This window comes from Benincasa hispida, chromosome 11 (genome assembly GCF_009727055.1).
Source record: "Benincasa hispida cultivar B227 chromosome 11, ASM972705v1, whole genome shotgun sequence".
Taxonomy (NCBI): Eukaryota; Viridiplantae; Streptophyta; class Magnoliopsida; order Cucurbitales; family Cucurbitaceae; genus Benincasa; species Benincasa hispida.
In genome coordinates, this window is record NC_052359.1 from 23086355 (window position 1) to 23101541 (window position 15187).

At 37.6% G+C, this 15187-nt stretch overlaps 1 protein-coding gene and 1 long non-coding RNA gene across 3 annotated transcripts; both read left to right on the forward strand.

The window, feature by feature from the left end:
* Window positions 1-9044: 9044 nt before the first annotated feature.
* LOC120091982 (protein TRANSPARENT TESTA GLABRA 1) lies at window positions 9045-10620 on the forward strand. Its single transcript, XM_039050165.1, has one exon. The coding sequence runs from the start codon at window positions 9414-9416 to the stop codon at window positions 10413-10415; it is 1002 nt and encodes a 333-aa protein (XP_038906093.1). The 5' UTR covers window positions 9045-9413; the 3' UTR covers window positions 10416-10620.
* Window positions 10621-12380: 1760 nt separating this feature from the next.
* Window positions 12381-14975, forward strand: LOC120091983. 2 transcript variants are annotated; one of them, XR_005485877.1, is made up of 4 exons: window positions 12381-13988; window positions 14190-14298; window positions 14380-14508; window positions 14611-14975. It is a non-coding gene; the product is annotated as an uncharacterized LOC120091983 (long non-coding RNA). The 2 variants fall into 2 exon arrangements; XR_005485878.1 differs by having other exon boundaries at window positions 12381-14302.
* Window positions 14976-15187: the final 212 nt, after the last annotated feature.

Genomic DNA, 15187 nt, shown 5'->3' on the forward strand with positions numbered 1-15187 from the left:
ATATTTTCAATCTAAGCCCAATAAAACAAAAGAGTCAAGGGAACATAAAACCTCCTTTGATGACGTTTCCGCATATGGGATGGTGGTAAGAGGGCTACTTTAAATTTGGAAGGAGGTGACAATATAGAGAAGAGTGTAAAAGAAGAATGAGTAGGAGAGAGAGGAGTGGGGAAATATATTTTTTATTTTTTAATTCACAAATTTCATATCATAATTAATTAATAAATTAAGGATAAAGACCTTTTAAACCTACTTTACAAAACTAAGGGACTAAAATGACTAAATTGAAATTTGAGGGACCAAATGTCCCTATTCTTCAAAACTCATGGATTAAAAATGTACTTTTCCTTTTTCTTTTTTTTTCTGCTTGTACTATTGTCTTTTTTTCCTTTGTTTCTTTTGGTAAAGATTTTTTTAATCTAAGAAAAAATTTGAAGAAGATTTCAAGACAAGTTGTAATATGTCTTCTATTACATGATGAAGCAAACACTTGAAAAAAAATGAGAAACAAAAATGAATTAACGCAAAATAAAGATATTTCACCTCTAGAGCTGGTCGAGGATGTTGACCAAATGCTTTGATACCAAATGATAAGTGCCTGCAGTGCTTCATTAATGTAAAGCGAGGTCCTAGGATTCTTACAAACACTCACACATAAAGCTAACTTATTGAAAGATTCCAACCAAGAGCTTAGTTAGAAGGATGAATAACTCTTAAATCAAACTTAGAATCTATGATGACCACTCTTAGATACTAAGATAATTTACTCCAAATTAGCTTGATCAAAACTAATCCAATGAATAAATTTAAATCATCTGTTGTCCTAGATGACTAGATCTTCATGTTAATAATCACAATACACTCAGTTATAACGGTTGATAACAATTGTCAGGGGAGAAAGAATGTAGATGCTTGAAAAATCCTTTTGTCGTTTACCAAAAGTCTACATGATCATGTAGACGATGCACCAATAACTAAATGATAGGCCAATTAAGTAAATAATAGGAGGAAGCGTTAAATGATCGTGTAGACAACAGTTGACTGAAGCTAGATGATCGTATAGACGACAACTGAGGAGCTTAACAATCATATAAACGATTGAATGCGGAGTTAAACGATCATGTACACGATGCGATAGGAACTACATGATCGTGTAAACGATACTTTAGAAAAATCTAAACAATCGTAGAGGAAGAAGAAAAGACACAGGAGTTTAAGTGGTTCGGCTAAAGGCCTACGTCCACTATGCAAATTAGGAGGTTCCCTTTTATTACTCTTCAAAGTATTATAGAACGAAATGCCTTGCTCTCTCGATTTCTATTCACTTTTACATTAATCTCTCGTTTGATTTCGTTTATATATGTGCAGGAAATTCGATCAACGATGATAACATTTAATAGAAAGAAGTCGATAACCGTTCAATTGCCAGCTACACTATTCTTTCTTGATTTCGAGTCTTTCTGTAACAATCTCCACCTTTGTAAGCATCTAGAGTTTCTTCACTCTTTGATTCACTGAGCTAACTTGAGCTAACCTAGTTTAGGTAACTTGAACCCGAGAAGGTCCAAGAATTTGTCAAGCTTGTTCAATGGAATAGTTTTGGTTAGCATATCAGCTGTATTATCCGAGGTATGAATCTTCACTACCTCGGCTTCCCCTTTCTCAATCTCTTGTCTGATGAAATGATATTTGATATCGATGTGCTTGGTTTTGCTGTGAAACTGCTAATTCTTAGATAGGTATATTGTGCTCTGATTATCACAATAGATTCTAACTTTAATTTGTGTTATTTTGAAATCATTTAGTAAACCTTTCAGCCACAAACATTCCTTTACAGCCTCAGACAATGCGATGAACTCAGCCTCTGTTATGAAAAGGACCACAACAGGCTGCAATGTAGCTTTCCAACTGATCAAATTGTTCCCCCATAGGAAAACATAACTTGATAAGGGACGTCTTTTGTCCAAGTCCCCTGCATAGTCTGCATCTACATAACCATAAACCTCGGCATTGGATGACTCATTCTGTCTATATAAGACTTTTTCCTCCTTGGATGAACATGATACCTTAGTATCCACTTGACTGCCCCCAATGTCTTCTACCAGGATTTGCCATGTACCTACTAACCATACTTATTGCATAGGACATGTCTGGTCATGTAGAAGTCATAAGATATATAAGAGATCCCACTGCTTGGGAGGGACAACCTTCATATGGTTCAGATGCTCTTCATCAGTGCTCTTTGGACTATTAGCAGCTGAAAGTTTGAAGTGAGGGGCAAGAGGAGTGGTCATCCTAGTGAAATCTTTAAACAATATTCAGATTGGCTAACAAGCAATCTTCCCTGTTTTCTTTCTCTTTCTATTTCAATGCTTAGGATCTTCCTTGACTCCCCTAGGCCTTTCATGTCAAATTCTCTCTTAAGAAGAATTTTCACTTGCTTCAATTCCTCTTTAGATCTCCCGACCAGTAGCATGTCATCTAGATTGAGTAGTAGATAGACCAGTCCCTTGAAACTACTAGTATTTGTATAAACACACCAATCAAATGAGCTCATTTTGAACCCCATCTTGAAGATCACCTCATCAAACCTCTTATACTAGTATCTCGGTGACTGTTTTAGGCCATAGATGGACTTGTATAACAAACACACAAGGTCTTTTTCTCTACTTTTAACATAGTCGTGAGGTTATCTCATATAAATTGTTTCATTTAACAGCCCATATAAGAAGGTTTCTTTACATCCAGCTAGTCAAGCTCCAAATCTTTTTTCACAAGTAGAGAAAGGAAGATTCGAATGAAAGTATGCTTCACAATTGGAGAGAACACCTCATTATTGTTGGGGTTGATACCCTAAAGTCTCGTGTCCTGTAGTTTGTAAATAGTTTAACGAATGCTTGTGATGTATAATATATGATATTTTACTTCACTTCTTGATTTTGCTAATCTGAATGTTTTGTTTGCTTTACAACAAACCAATAAACTGATGGTTGTCTTTATGTAACTTAGCATATATGTGGTGACATACAAGTGGATCATATCTTAAGTGATAACCAAAATGGTCTATAGGATATGGATATAGGAGGAAAACCTTATCTTGGTAACGCTACGGATGCAACTTGCTTTGTGGAATAGTTGTAAATGTTGTAACTTGTCACAGATGGTCTGATCCTGATCATTTGTGTAGGGGACATACGAGCGGGGCGCCCTATACAAAGAGTTTGTGTAAGACCTGACCACGAAGTGTTAACGTCTCGTTATATAATACCATTCATGACAGAGACTTCACTTCACTAGGATGACCATAGGTAACATGACCTTAATCCTGAGTAAGTTGGGAACTCCTGCCATTGAGGGCGCTTCTTTGATTTGCATGGGTGTGAGTGGTCAGGCCATCGACTCAAACCTATCACTTTGGGGATTCATCTGATTTGGGAGCTGGGAACTCAGCTACACAAGATGGAATTCATTCTTTCCCCAAAGTAGGGGTAAGTAGATAGATATGTCCCTTAAGGGCTGATTCCAGGGTTTGAACGATGTGGCACCACACACCTTTTCTTGTCCCGAGAGGTGTTCACACATAGTTGGACTATGTTGTATTGTTCATTAGAGGGATCAGTGGTACTTAAGAAGTGAGATGTAACTACAAGGAGAAAAATGGTAAATTGGCCCAGTTGTACTTACGAGCATCTGTGAAGAGTCATCGTACTCATGATTGGTTATATCCGATGGACACAGAAATATATCTATGGGAAGAAGAATTTAGCTGTTGTTCTTTAGTAGAATGCCTGGCAGTCAATGGATGGTGGATCTCGTGGCTAAAGAGTTTAGTCAGCTATTCACGTACCATTGGAGTTTCGAGCCATAGGTCCATAAGGTCCCCTTAGTAGCTTGGATAAAAGTTGAGAATTAGTTTTTGAGTTAGTTTGAAATGTTCAAAAAGACAAGAGGGAGTTCGATTATATATGATATAATTGTACTGGTTAATTATATATGATATAATTGACTAAATGTATGAGATACATTATTTTAGAGGAAATTGGATATAAATATGATTTATATCAAGTAGAGGAGAAAACACTATAGTTGATATATGATATTAAACTATACGTTAAGAATATAATATGATTATATTTATTAATTAATTAATTAGGCGGTTATGAGATAATTGGTCGAGTTTTTCTTCGAATTCGTGCGAAAGTGGGAAGTTCCGAAAATTCGCTCATAGTGTAAAAGTATTTGATCGCTTAGTGTTGAGAGCCTATACGATAGCGCCCGCCTTTCTAAACGATCGTACACTCGCATTGCCTAAACGATCGCTCATGATTATCTAAACGATCACTCACGTTTACTAGACGATCACTTAGCGCGCCGAGCAGAACTAGACGATCGCTTAACGTGCCTAGCATAACTAAACGATCGCTTACCTTTTGATAGAAGATTTCTTAGCTTACCTACACGATCGTATACCTCGACCTAAACGACCAAGCACCTGACTATACGATAGTCTTCCCTTTTGTCTCACTTGCTTGTTCGTAGTACACGATCACTTTTCCTCCTTCCCTCTACCAATTCCATCAAAGTTCACCTTTTAGATTCTCACTCCGAGAATACTAAGGGCTTTGAGTGGTGGTGTCGTCCCTGATTACTTGTTATTCGTGCACTGCTAATCTTGTAGACGACCGTGGTGCTTCTAGGTGACTACTTGCTGAATAAGTAGGAACAAGAGGAGTTCGTTCTCTTTGGATCGAATTTTTGTGAAGACGGTCTTCAACTGGTACGTTCTCTCGATCTTTTGTATTTCTTTTAAAAGCATGCCAGTAATTAGTGTTTCAATGCATATATGTATGTTGGAATGTATGTGTGGTAATTCTATCATAATGAAATCGGAAAAATCCGCTTTCGTTCATAGGTACTCTTGTATAAGAGTTCCTTCAATTATAGTCAATGCTTTCCTTTTGAGTGAACCCCTTAGCAACAAGCCTAGCCTTGAACCTAGACTTTTGTACACCTGGAATCTCTTCTTTAAATTTGTAAATCCAATGCATGAGATAGGTTTGTACCATTTAGGCAAAGGTACTAATCTCCAAGTGTTTTTTTGATTAAGGGACTTCATCTCATAATTCATAGCCTCAATCCATTGCTTAGCATCCTGGCTATTTGTTGCTTCTTCAAAGCTGGAAGGTTAATTATTACTCAAAGAAATGGCTACACTCAATGCTACACTTGCAAAGTCAAACTCTTGGTACTTTGTTGATGGTACTATAGTTCTTCTCGGTTCGTATCTTGCCAATGAATAGTTGTGCAAGTCCCCATGTGTCTCAACTTGATCACTTGACACATGATCATTAGATTCAGCTACATCATCACCTTCTAAACCTTGATTTTGAGAGGAAGTAGAAGCTCCATTATCATTTTAAGGCTCTACCTTAAATCTAATGCTACTAGTCTTGGTTACTGTTGATGATGGTTGTTCTATGTCATGAACATTTCATTTTCTCTAAAGATCACATCTCTGCTGTTCACACACCTCTTTTCAACTAGATGCCACAACCTAAAGCCTTTTATTCTCGGTGTAAAGCCTAAGAACATGCACTTTACAGCCCTTGGTTTCAATTTCCCTTGGCTTTGGTGCACGTAGCCTACACAACCAAACACTTTTAGGTGTTCCAGCTTAGGTAGTTGCCCTGTCCACCTTTCTTTAAGAGTCTTCAGCTCTATAGATTGATGAGAGCATCTATTAAATGTATATATGTTGTAGGAGACAACTTCAACCCAATATTTTTCAGGTAACAAGGCATGGACAGCTGACATCTTACTCTTTCCAGCATTGTTCTATTTAATCTTTCAGCTACTCCATTTTGTTGAGGTGTGTACCTCACAGTTCTATGCCTTACTATGCCTTGCTCCCTGCAATACAAATTAAACTCCTCTCCACAAAACTCTAAACCGTTATCAATTCTCAAATGTTTAATTTGTTTAGAGGTAAGCTTCTCAATCAAAGTCTTCCATTCTTAAATCTACTAAATATTTCATCTTTGGATTTTAATAAATAAACCCAACTCTTTCTTGAATAGTCATCTACAAATGAAAGAAAGTACCTTGCTCCACTAAGAGATGGAGAGTGAGCTAGCCACCATAAGTCTGAGTGCACATATTCAAGGATTTCCTTTGAAGTGTGTTGTTCTTTAGGAAATTGTTGTCTAGTTGTCTTGCCCAATATACAATGTTCACAAAATTTAAGGTTATCTCGAAAACCCCTTGGTAGTATACCCTGTTTAGATAGCACTTATAGCCCCCTCACATTGATATGAGAGAGTCTTTTGTGCCACAACTCATCTTCAGTCGGTTATTCATCCGTTGCTAACAAAGTCGAGTGTTCCATTTGCACATCCTTGATGACATATAGATCATTTACCTTAGTTGCCACCAAGACCACTTTGGAATCCTTAATAATTTCAAAGGTGCCTCCCACACCCCTATATTCACAACCTATATATTCACAACCTATGACATTAAACATCCCCAATGAAAGGAGATTCCTCTTCAAGGTTGGAACATGCCTCACGTTCCTTATCAATGTGACTGAATCATCCTGCATCTTCAAGGACAGACCCTATTCCCACATCTCTGCATGTATTATTGTTTCCCATATAGATCAGTCCACCATCCCACTTCTTATAAGTGCAAAACCATCATTAGATGGTGTCATGTAGACTGAATAACCAGAATGTAACACCCAATCTTGAGTCTTCATAGTATTCTGGTCTCCACCTTCTTCATTAGTAGCTAAAGCATCTGAATAGACTAGGGAATTCTCACCTACAGCAGCCTAGGTCTATTTACCCCCTTGTTCTGCTGGTTCAATTTTCTCTTCAAGGCATAACAGTCCTTTTACATGTGCCCTATCTTGTGACAAAAATGGCACTTTATTTTGGACTTGTCACCATTGTTCTGTTTTTCCTTCCCATTATTCTTGTTCTTCCCTTTTGAGAATAAGCCTTCACCTCCTGGTTGATCCATCTTGATCATTTGTAATTCAAGCTCTCTGACTCTTATAGCTGACATAATAGCATCTGTGGTGATTCTTTCTATACCGTACTTCAATGCAATCTTCACATCTTTGATAGTTTCTGGTAGAGAATTCAATAATATGAATGCTTCATTCTCTTCTCCAACATTATCTTCAATCGATCTGAACTCAGAAGATAGCCTCTTGAACTCATTAAGATTATTCGTGAGGGACTTTGCCGAATCCATCTTATAAGTGAAGAATCTTTCCCTCAAGAAAGCTTTGTTGGGCAGATCTTTGTTGAGATATATCTCATTCAACTTATTCCACAGGGCATAGGTAGTAGGCTGATCCATAATTTACCTCAAAACAGTATCTGTGACATTGAGAACGATGGTTCCATATGCATTTGATTCAATAGTCTCTTTGTCTGCCTCAGAGAGTGTTTTAGGGTACTTTGTAGGGTTTGTAATGGCTAAGAGTACCTTCTACTGCCCCAGAACTGCTTTAATCTTTGCTTTCCACTGTTCAAAGTCTGTCTTACCGTCGAATTTCTCAATCTCATATCTGGTAGTTGACATTCTTGGTCTTCAAGATTGATTATTCTGAATCAAGAATTCAAATCTTGGAGCTGTCTTGAACTGTTCATTGAGCTCTGATACTACTTGTTGTCCCAAATGACTAGATCTTCACGTTAATAATCACAATACACTCAGTTATAACTGTTGATAACAATTCAAGAGTCAAGGGAGATAGAATGTAGATGCTTGAAAAATCCTTCTGTCATTTACCAAAAGTCTGCACGATCATGTACACGATGCACCAATAACTAAACGATAGGCCAATTAAGTAAACGATAGGAGGAAGTGTTAAACGATCGTGTAGACGACAGTTGACTGAAGCTAAATGATTGTATAGACGATAGCTGAGGAGCTAAACGATCATATAGACGATTGAGCGCGAAGCTAAATGATCGTGTACACGATGCGATAGGAACTACACGATCGTATAAACAATACTTTAGTAAAATCTAAACGATTGTAGAGGAAGAAGAAAAGAAGCAGGAGTTTAAGTAGTTCGGCCAAAAGCCTACGTCCACTGTGCAAATTGGGAGGTTCTCTTTTATTACTCTTCAAAGTATTATAGAACGAAATGTCTTGCTCTCTCGATTTCTATTCACTCTTACATTAATCACTCGTTTGATTTCGTTTATATATGTGCAGGCAATTCGATTAACGATGATGAGCTTTGGTGGTTACAACATTTAACAAAAAGAAGTCGACAACCGTTCAACTGCCAGCTGCACTGTTCTTTCTTGATTTCAAGTCTTTCTATAACATCATCAAATCTAAGTAGGATCTCAAAAAAAAAAAAAAAAGATGACACCAAAGAGGTTGAATAAATACAAGATTTTAGTATCATTAATATGAATTTTAAAGAGTATTACAAGTCGTTCCAACATAAACAAATGTACATTGTAGAAAATAAGACCTAGGAACTTGAAACTTAGTTGTATACTAATTAATAAATCAAAATGTAAACTGAAAACATAAAAATGTCCCAAATAATCTTGAATAACTCCTTTAGGTAAACTTGATATGCACGTTCGACAAAGTTTGACACAATGAATTCACTTGACAACAACTCATTCACAATTTCCACACAATTTTTTGTCCACCGTGTCATCTTCCAAACTATACAACTTTTTTTGTGTCATCTCCATTCTGTTCTCTTTTTAACTTATTGAACTAATATTATAGGTAAATTTGGGCTAAATTTTTTATGTCTTCTCATGCATTAGTTAGTATTTGAAGATGTAGTCTGAAAGCTTATTGATTCCTTTTTGCTTTATTTATTGTAATAGCTTATTTGGATTGTAATGATACTTCAATGGTTCGAAGGGATATTATCAACCATTGATGTATCAATCAATGGTGCCAACAAGAACGTAGTTCAACTGATATAGTGTTATCGTGGTTTGAGGTTCGATTCCTCATCCTATACTTTAATTACAATATCTTTCACTATATAGTTCACCTTGTTGCAGTAGTTCGACAATTTTTCCCTTTCATTTTCTTCTTTCTGCCATTTTAATCAAAGCAGTCGTTCGGCAGTCACCATCTCGCCGGCGTCCACTGAACCGATCATCAATCCATCGTTCACCGTCTCTCTCTGACCACTCTCTCTGCCTGTTCCATCGTCCTCTCGTCCCTGTCAGTCTCGGTCCATCGATCTCGACTCTCTGCCACTGCTAACGTTCACCATCTCGCCGGCGTTCACCCTCGTCTCTCTTTTCCAAATCGGTCTTGCCCTCGGTTCACTAGCCCCAGTCTCTCTCTATTCTCGACCCAACCCGAACCCTCTTCCGTTCATCTTTCACTTTCCGTTCGCTTTCAGAATCATGCAAAACGCAGACTCCAGATCCGAATTCTTGGTGACCTATGATTCTCCCCATCCTCTCTACGCCATGGCCATCTCTTCCCCCCATTCACACTCTCTTAATTTCCCCAATCGCATAGCGCTTGGCAGCTTCATCGAAGAGTACACCAACCGCGTTGACATTGTGTCTTTTGATCCAGATTCCCTCTCCATTAAAGCCCATCCTTCCCTCTCCTTTGAGCACCCCTACCCACCCACCAAGCTCATGTTCAATCCCAGTCCCCTCTCCTCTCTCTTGGCCTCCTCCGGCGACTATCTCCGCCTCTGGAAAGTTGGAGATTCTTCCATCGAACCCCTCTCTCTCCTCAACAACAGCAAAACCAGTGAATTCTGCGCCCCATTAACTTCTTTCGACTGGAATGAAGTTGAGCCCAAGAGAATTGGAACGTCCAGCATTGATACCACTTGTACTATTTGGGACATTGAGAAGAGTGTGGTGGAAACCCAGTTCATAGCTCATGACAAAGAGGTTTATGACATTGCTTGGGGGGAAGCCCGGGTTTTTGCCTCTGTTTCCGCTGATGGGTCGGTTAGGATTTTCGACATGAGAGATAAGGAGCACTCTACCATTATATACGAAAGCCCCCAACCTGATACCCCTTTGCTTAGACTGGCTTGGAACAAGCAGGACCTGCGGTACATGGCCACAATTCTGATGGACAGCAACAAAGTTGTTATTTTGGACATTCGCTCACCAAGTGTGCCTGTTGCTGAACTTGAGAGGCATCATTCCAGTGTCAATGCTATTGCGTGGGCTCCTCGGAGCTGCAGGCATATTTGTTCCGCAGGGGATGACAAGCAGGCGCTCATTTGGGAGCTGCCTATGGTTGCAGGTCCCAATGGCATTGATCCAATGTCCATGTATTCTGCAACACACGAAATTAACCAGTTGCAGTGGTCCGCCGCCCAACCTGATTGGATTGCTTTAGCATTTTCTAAGAAAATGCAGCTTTTGAAAGTTTGAGGACTGAGAACGTTTTCCACTGTACCTCTAGCTATTGTGTATCTACTGTAATATCCTTAACTTTTTGGTTTTCTCTCCTGTTCTGTAAACCTGATGTCTTGCTATAAGCTTGGTTTTAGGTTAGTGCTAAGATGTTACTGCTACTACGCGGCTAGTATAAATGTTGGTGCTTCTTCTTGCTAACAAAGAACGCATTCTAAGTTAACTCGCTTGAATTCTTCAAATTCAATCAAACTTAAGTAAGCCACTTTCTTATCAAAGTTAAAGGTGATACTTTGATTCGTTTCTTTTATTTACATTACATTAGGAAATAGGAACCTTCGTTGTTTTGAATTGTAATGAATGTAACCCCCCTCAACTCTGTTGGGAAACAAGGAAGAACAGCTGTTTGGTTGGAAACATACATTCACACACAGCTGATCCTTGCTATCAACGTATACACCATTTTGCCTCAAGGGTTCTTGACAATGAGAGAATCTACATCTTCTCTTTCAAGTTAGATGCAATATGATATTAGATTGTTGATTTAAATTTGGACAATAACTTTCTGCTATAAGTTGTCAGACGATATTTTAGTTCTAGTTTATAATCTCATATTATGAGCTGGAGCTGAAGTTGGATCCATCACGTATGATTGGATTGGGCAAAGTTGATACAACACCCTCAAGGCAATAATAATGAAGCCATTCAGATTCTGAAGATTCAATTGCAACAAATGTCAATGGCATGTATTTTTTTTTTTTTTTTTTGGTCATAATAGTGCAAAAATTCCTTTATGATGTGGTGCTGAAATTCACAACAAAAAGGTGCATGAATCTTAAGGAGACTGTTAGTAGAACAAATTGAATAGTAAGATCATATAGACTTTGTTCTTATTTTTTTTACTTTTGTCAGAAACTATATCTATTCTATAATTTCTTCTATCAATACCTGAACAATAAAAACTCTTCGTAGTTCAAACTTTGACGTGATTTCTAGTTAAGTTTATAGTAGCGGAAGGTACAGGGCTTGGATGGGTCAAATTTACTGGGAGCAATCAAATGTTTAAGTATTAAAGGTGCATTGATTCAAGGAATATCTCTATGCTTTTAAGTATACAGAACGTTTGTATATAGTGTATATAAATAGACACTTTGTATATGTAGACACTTTGTGATGTGATCTAGTTAATTTTGTTAGCATGGCTGGGAGTTAGTTGTTTTCAGGCCCCTGTTTTGCCCCTGTTTTTTAGTTATTACCGTGTTGGTTAGTTTTAAGTTTTTGAAAGGTAACTTCTTTGCTGTTTAGGATGTTTTCAAGACCAAGTATATAAGCTGGTCATTGATTAATGAGAAAGTAAGATTTTATTTTATTAAAGAAATCCTCTCCAACTTGTCTCCACCACTTTGTAATATTTTGGGATAATTGAAAAAAAATCATAACTCTAAGGTCTATTTCTTATTTTCGTACAAAGTTGTTCATGGTACGCAAGCACAATTTGTACGAAAGTTTAAGTTGAAACTCGGTTCTACTAGCATCTCAATCATCACCTCTCAGCAGGTCTCATGGCCAAACAAGGTGTAGCCCTCACCAAACAGAATGTCCACCAATGCACAACTTGATATCAATCAATCTCAACATTTCCGACTATATTCAATGGAAATCTCAGGTTGGCCAAACAAGGTGGTAATATAGATTTTTTTTTTTTTTAGATTTATCTCTCTCTAATTTCTGCTGTAATTTTTGTTGCCGTCTCGATTATAGTATTTTTTTTCTTTGAAAAATGTATGATGTTTTTTCTGTTAGTTTATCTAAATTAGGTGTCTATTATTGCTGCAGATCAATTTTTGCCATATTGATTATGTGCAAATCTGTGCCAAGAGAGGGAGGTAGTCATGACATCTTGTTGATTATTAATGTCTTGCAGTGAATGAGGGTTACCGGTTGAAGCAATCATTAATATCTCCATTTTCAGGTTTTCTTGTTTGCCTTTTGGTATTAAATTCAAATTTCTGCTTCTGAAGCTTTTGCTCATTGCATTTGGTTAAATTTGGTTCATCAATCTCATGAAAGTACTAGGGAGCATTTGATAGACCAAATGTCATAACTAGCCACTCGAACAACCCTTCTTTTGTTTTAAAAGCAGTTTTCCATTTGTCACCTGGATGAATTCGAATTTGGTGATAGCCACTATGAATGTCAATCTTGGAAGACTTGAGCTCCAACCAATTGATCTAATAAGTTAGAAAGTCTAGGTATCGGAAATTTATATTGGATGGTAAAATTACGGATGGCTCGATTGTCTATACACAAACAACAAGAACCGTATTTTTCCCAGCAAGCAGGACAGGCATGACACATGGGCTTAGGCTAGGTTGTATTTGCGGCTGCTTAAGCAAATCTTGGATAATACCATGAAGAGCTTCATACTGTTTGGGGCTCATTTTATAGTGTGGTAACTGAGGTAATGTAGCAACCCTGCTGTCTACAGTGGTTGAAAGCAAGGCTTTTTGCAAACCATATTTTCAACCCACCTTTCTTAATCCAACCCGCCTTGTAATGACTTGGATGGGAATCAACTTTCAATTTAAGAGTTTGGACAAGGTTTTTGGAAACCATATTTTCACTGCTACCACTAACAACTATTACATTGCAAATTTTGTCATTGATGGTACAGCATGTTTCAAACAGAGCATGTCTCTGAGGCTTCTTTTCATTATTGGTGTGAGAAGAACACGTTGAAGGACACAAGACAGCTACTCTCCTTCATTTGGATTATCATATTCAGTGTCATCGGTGTCATTTTCTTTTCCTTGTTGAACTCTTCTTGCTCCTCTTGGATGGTAAGGTTTCTTCTTTGAGGACATTCATTGGATAATGTGCTGTTTGTCCACACCTAAAACACTTACCAATATTAGGTCTATTATAAAGGTTACATTTCTTTTGGGGTAAAGAATTAGAACTTCCCTTTGGATCAATTTTGATTTGTTGCCATGAACTTCTTTTCCTTTAGTATTGGATGAGGAAGCCACATTCTGCCCTTTGGAAGTATCTTGAATTTGCCTTCTATTTGGCTAGATGTTTTATCCCAAAGAATTCTTGTCCCAGTCCATTTCTTTTGCTTTTGAATCTCATCATCTTCAATTGTTGTGGCAATGGATACAGCATCAGCTACACATGTCGTTAGATGAAGCTGTATTTTTTCTTAATATCCTGTTGTAGCCCATCAATATACCTTGCAATGTGTTGATTTTTGCTCTTGGCGCACTTAAGTGGTAGAATTCTTCTGTATAATTCTCCATGCTTCTAGTTCCTTGTTTACAATGCTGAAATTGGTTATAAAGAAGGCGTTTGTGGTTAATACGCAAGAAACGCTTCTGTATTAAGTGCAACATCTAGGGCCAACTTTGCGTCTCTTTCTCAACATCCTTTTATTAGTTTGTAATTGATCCCACCAAATGGATGCTCCGCTTTTAAGTTTCAGAAACCAATTTTACTTTTCTATCTTCCAGAGTATTCATGTAGTTGACAAAACTTTCTACGTTCTTTACCCAATCAACGAATGCATCAATATTCACCGGCCATTGTAAGTTGGTAAGTATCTTCATCTTATAATTTGATTCTCGTCTCCAACGTTGCCCTCCTTGCTGGTGTTGAAAGTAATTCCAATCTCTTTTTCTGATAAGAAAAAGTAATTCCAATCTTGGAATTGTTCTTGGGTATTCGGCCTGAAATTTCCCAATTCTTGATAGGGTTTTTGAAAAGGTAATTGATTATCTTCATGTCTGAAATTAGGATGTTGATATCTATGGGGATGATTCTGAAAACGAGGGGGGAATTCTTTGCCATCTGAAGAGTCAAGACTCGTAACCACTGAAGTCATAAGGAACCGTTCTGCCTGGGGGTTGGTAATACTGGATTTTGAAAATAGTTCGTAATTCATGTTGAAAGCCTTGGTTCTGATTCCTAGAAAAGTTTCTTGCAGGTTCTTGGTTTCTTGCATCAAAATGGTGATGAATTTCTTGCCTTCTTTGCGGTTGTATAGTCTGCCTTCCGTTATCTTGAGCTTCTTTCTGTCTGTTGGTGTTCTCTTGCTCCTGACCTTGAATATTAGGTAGCCTTGCATCTCCCTTTTTAATTGATTTATCATTTTTTGCATCTTAGTCTTAGAAGTTTGGATTCTAGCTCCATTAATTCCAGCAACATTGTTACTCAGTTTGCCTGGAGAGGTTTCAACCGAAACTAATCGTCGATTGAGGGAGCGTGGGGATGTAGAAGAAGATGCTTGTGCATCCAGGTGTTGAGGATCATTTGGTTTGCTCAGCCAGCCATCAGTCCCTTCCACTAGGGTGCTTTGATACCAACTAATGAAGACTATTGTTGTTGGAGAAATCTTGAAACTGAAGTATTAAGTGTGTAACAAATTCAAACTTATGAGGTTTGATCTTTGGGAAGAGGAGAATAGAATGTTTCAAGATATGGATAGGGACTTTTGTGAGTTTGGTCTTTGGTGGGGTTATATGTTTCGCTTTGGACTTCGATTTCGATGACTTTTTGTAATTATTCACGAGGCAATATGTTAGTTGGAAATCTTTTTTCTAATGGATTTTTTTTCTTATTTTTCTTTTTCTGTGGGTTTAGTTTTTTTATATGTCCTTGTATTTTTTTATTTTTTCTCAATGAAAACCGTTGTTTCTATTAAAAAAAAAAAAAAAAAGAAAAAAGCTACAGCCAAAACATATGATATGAGAACTAAAGATGAACCCTCACTTAAAAACATAAACCCGAAGATC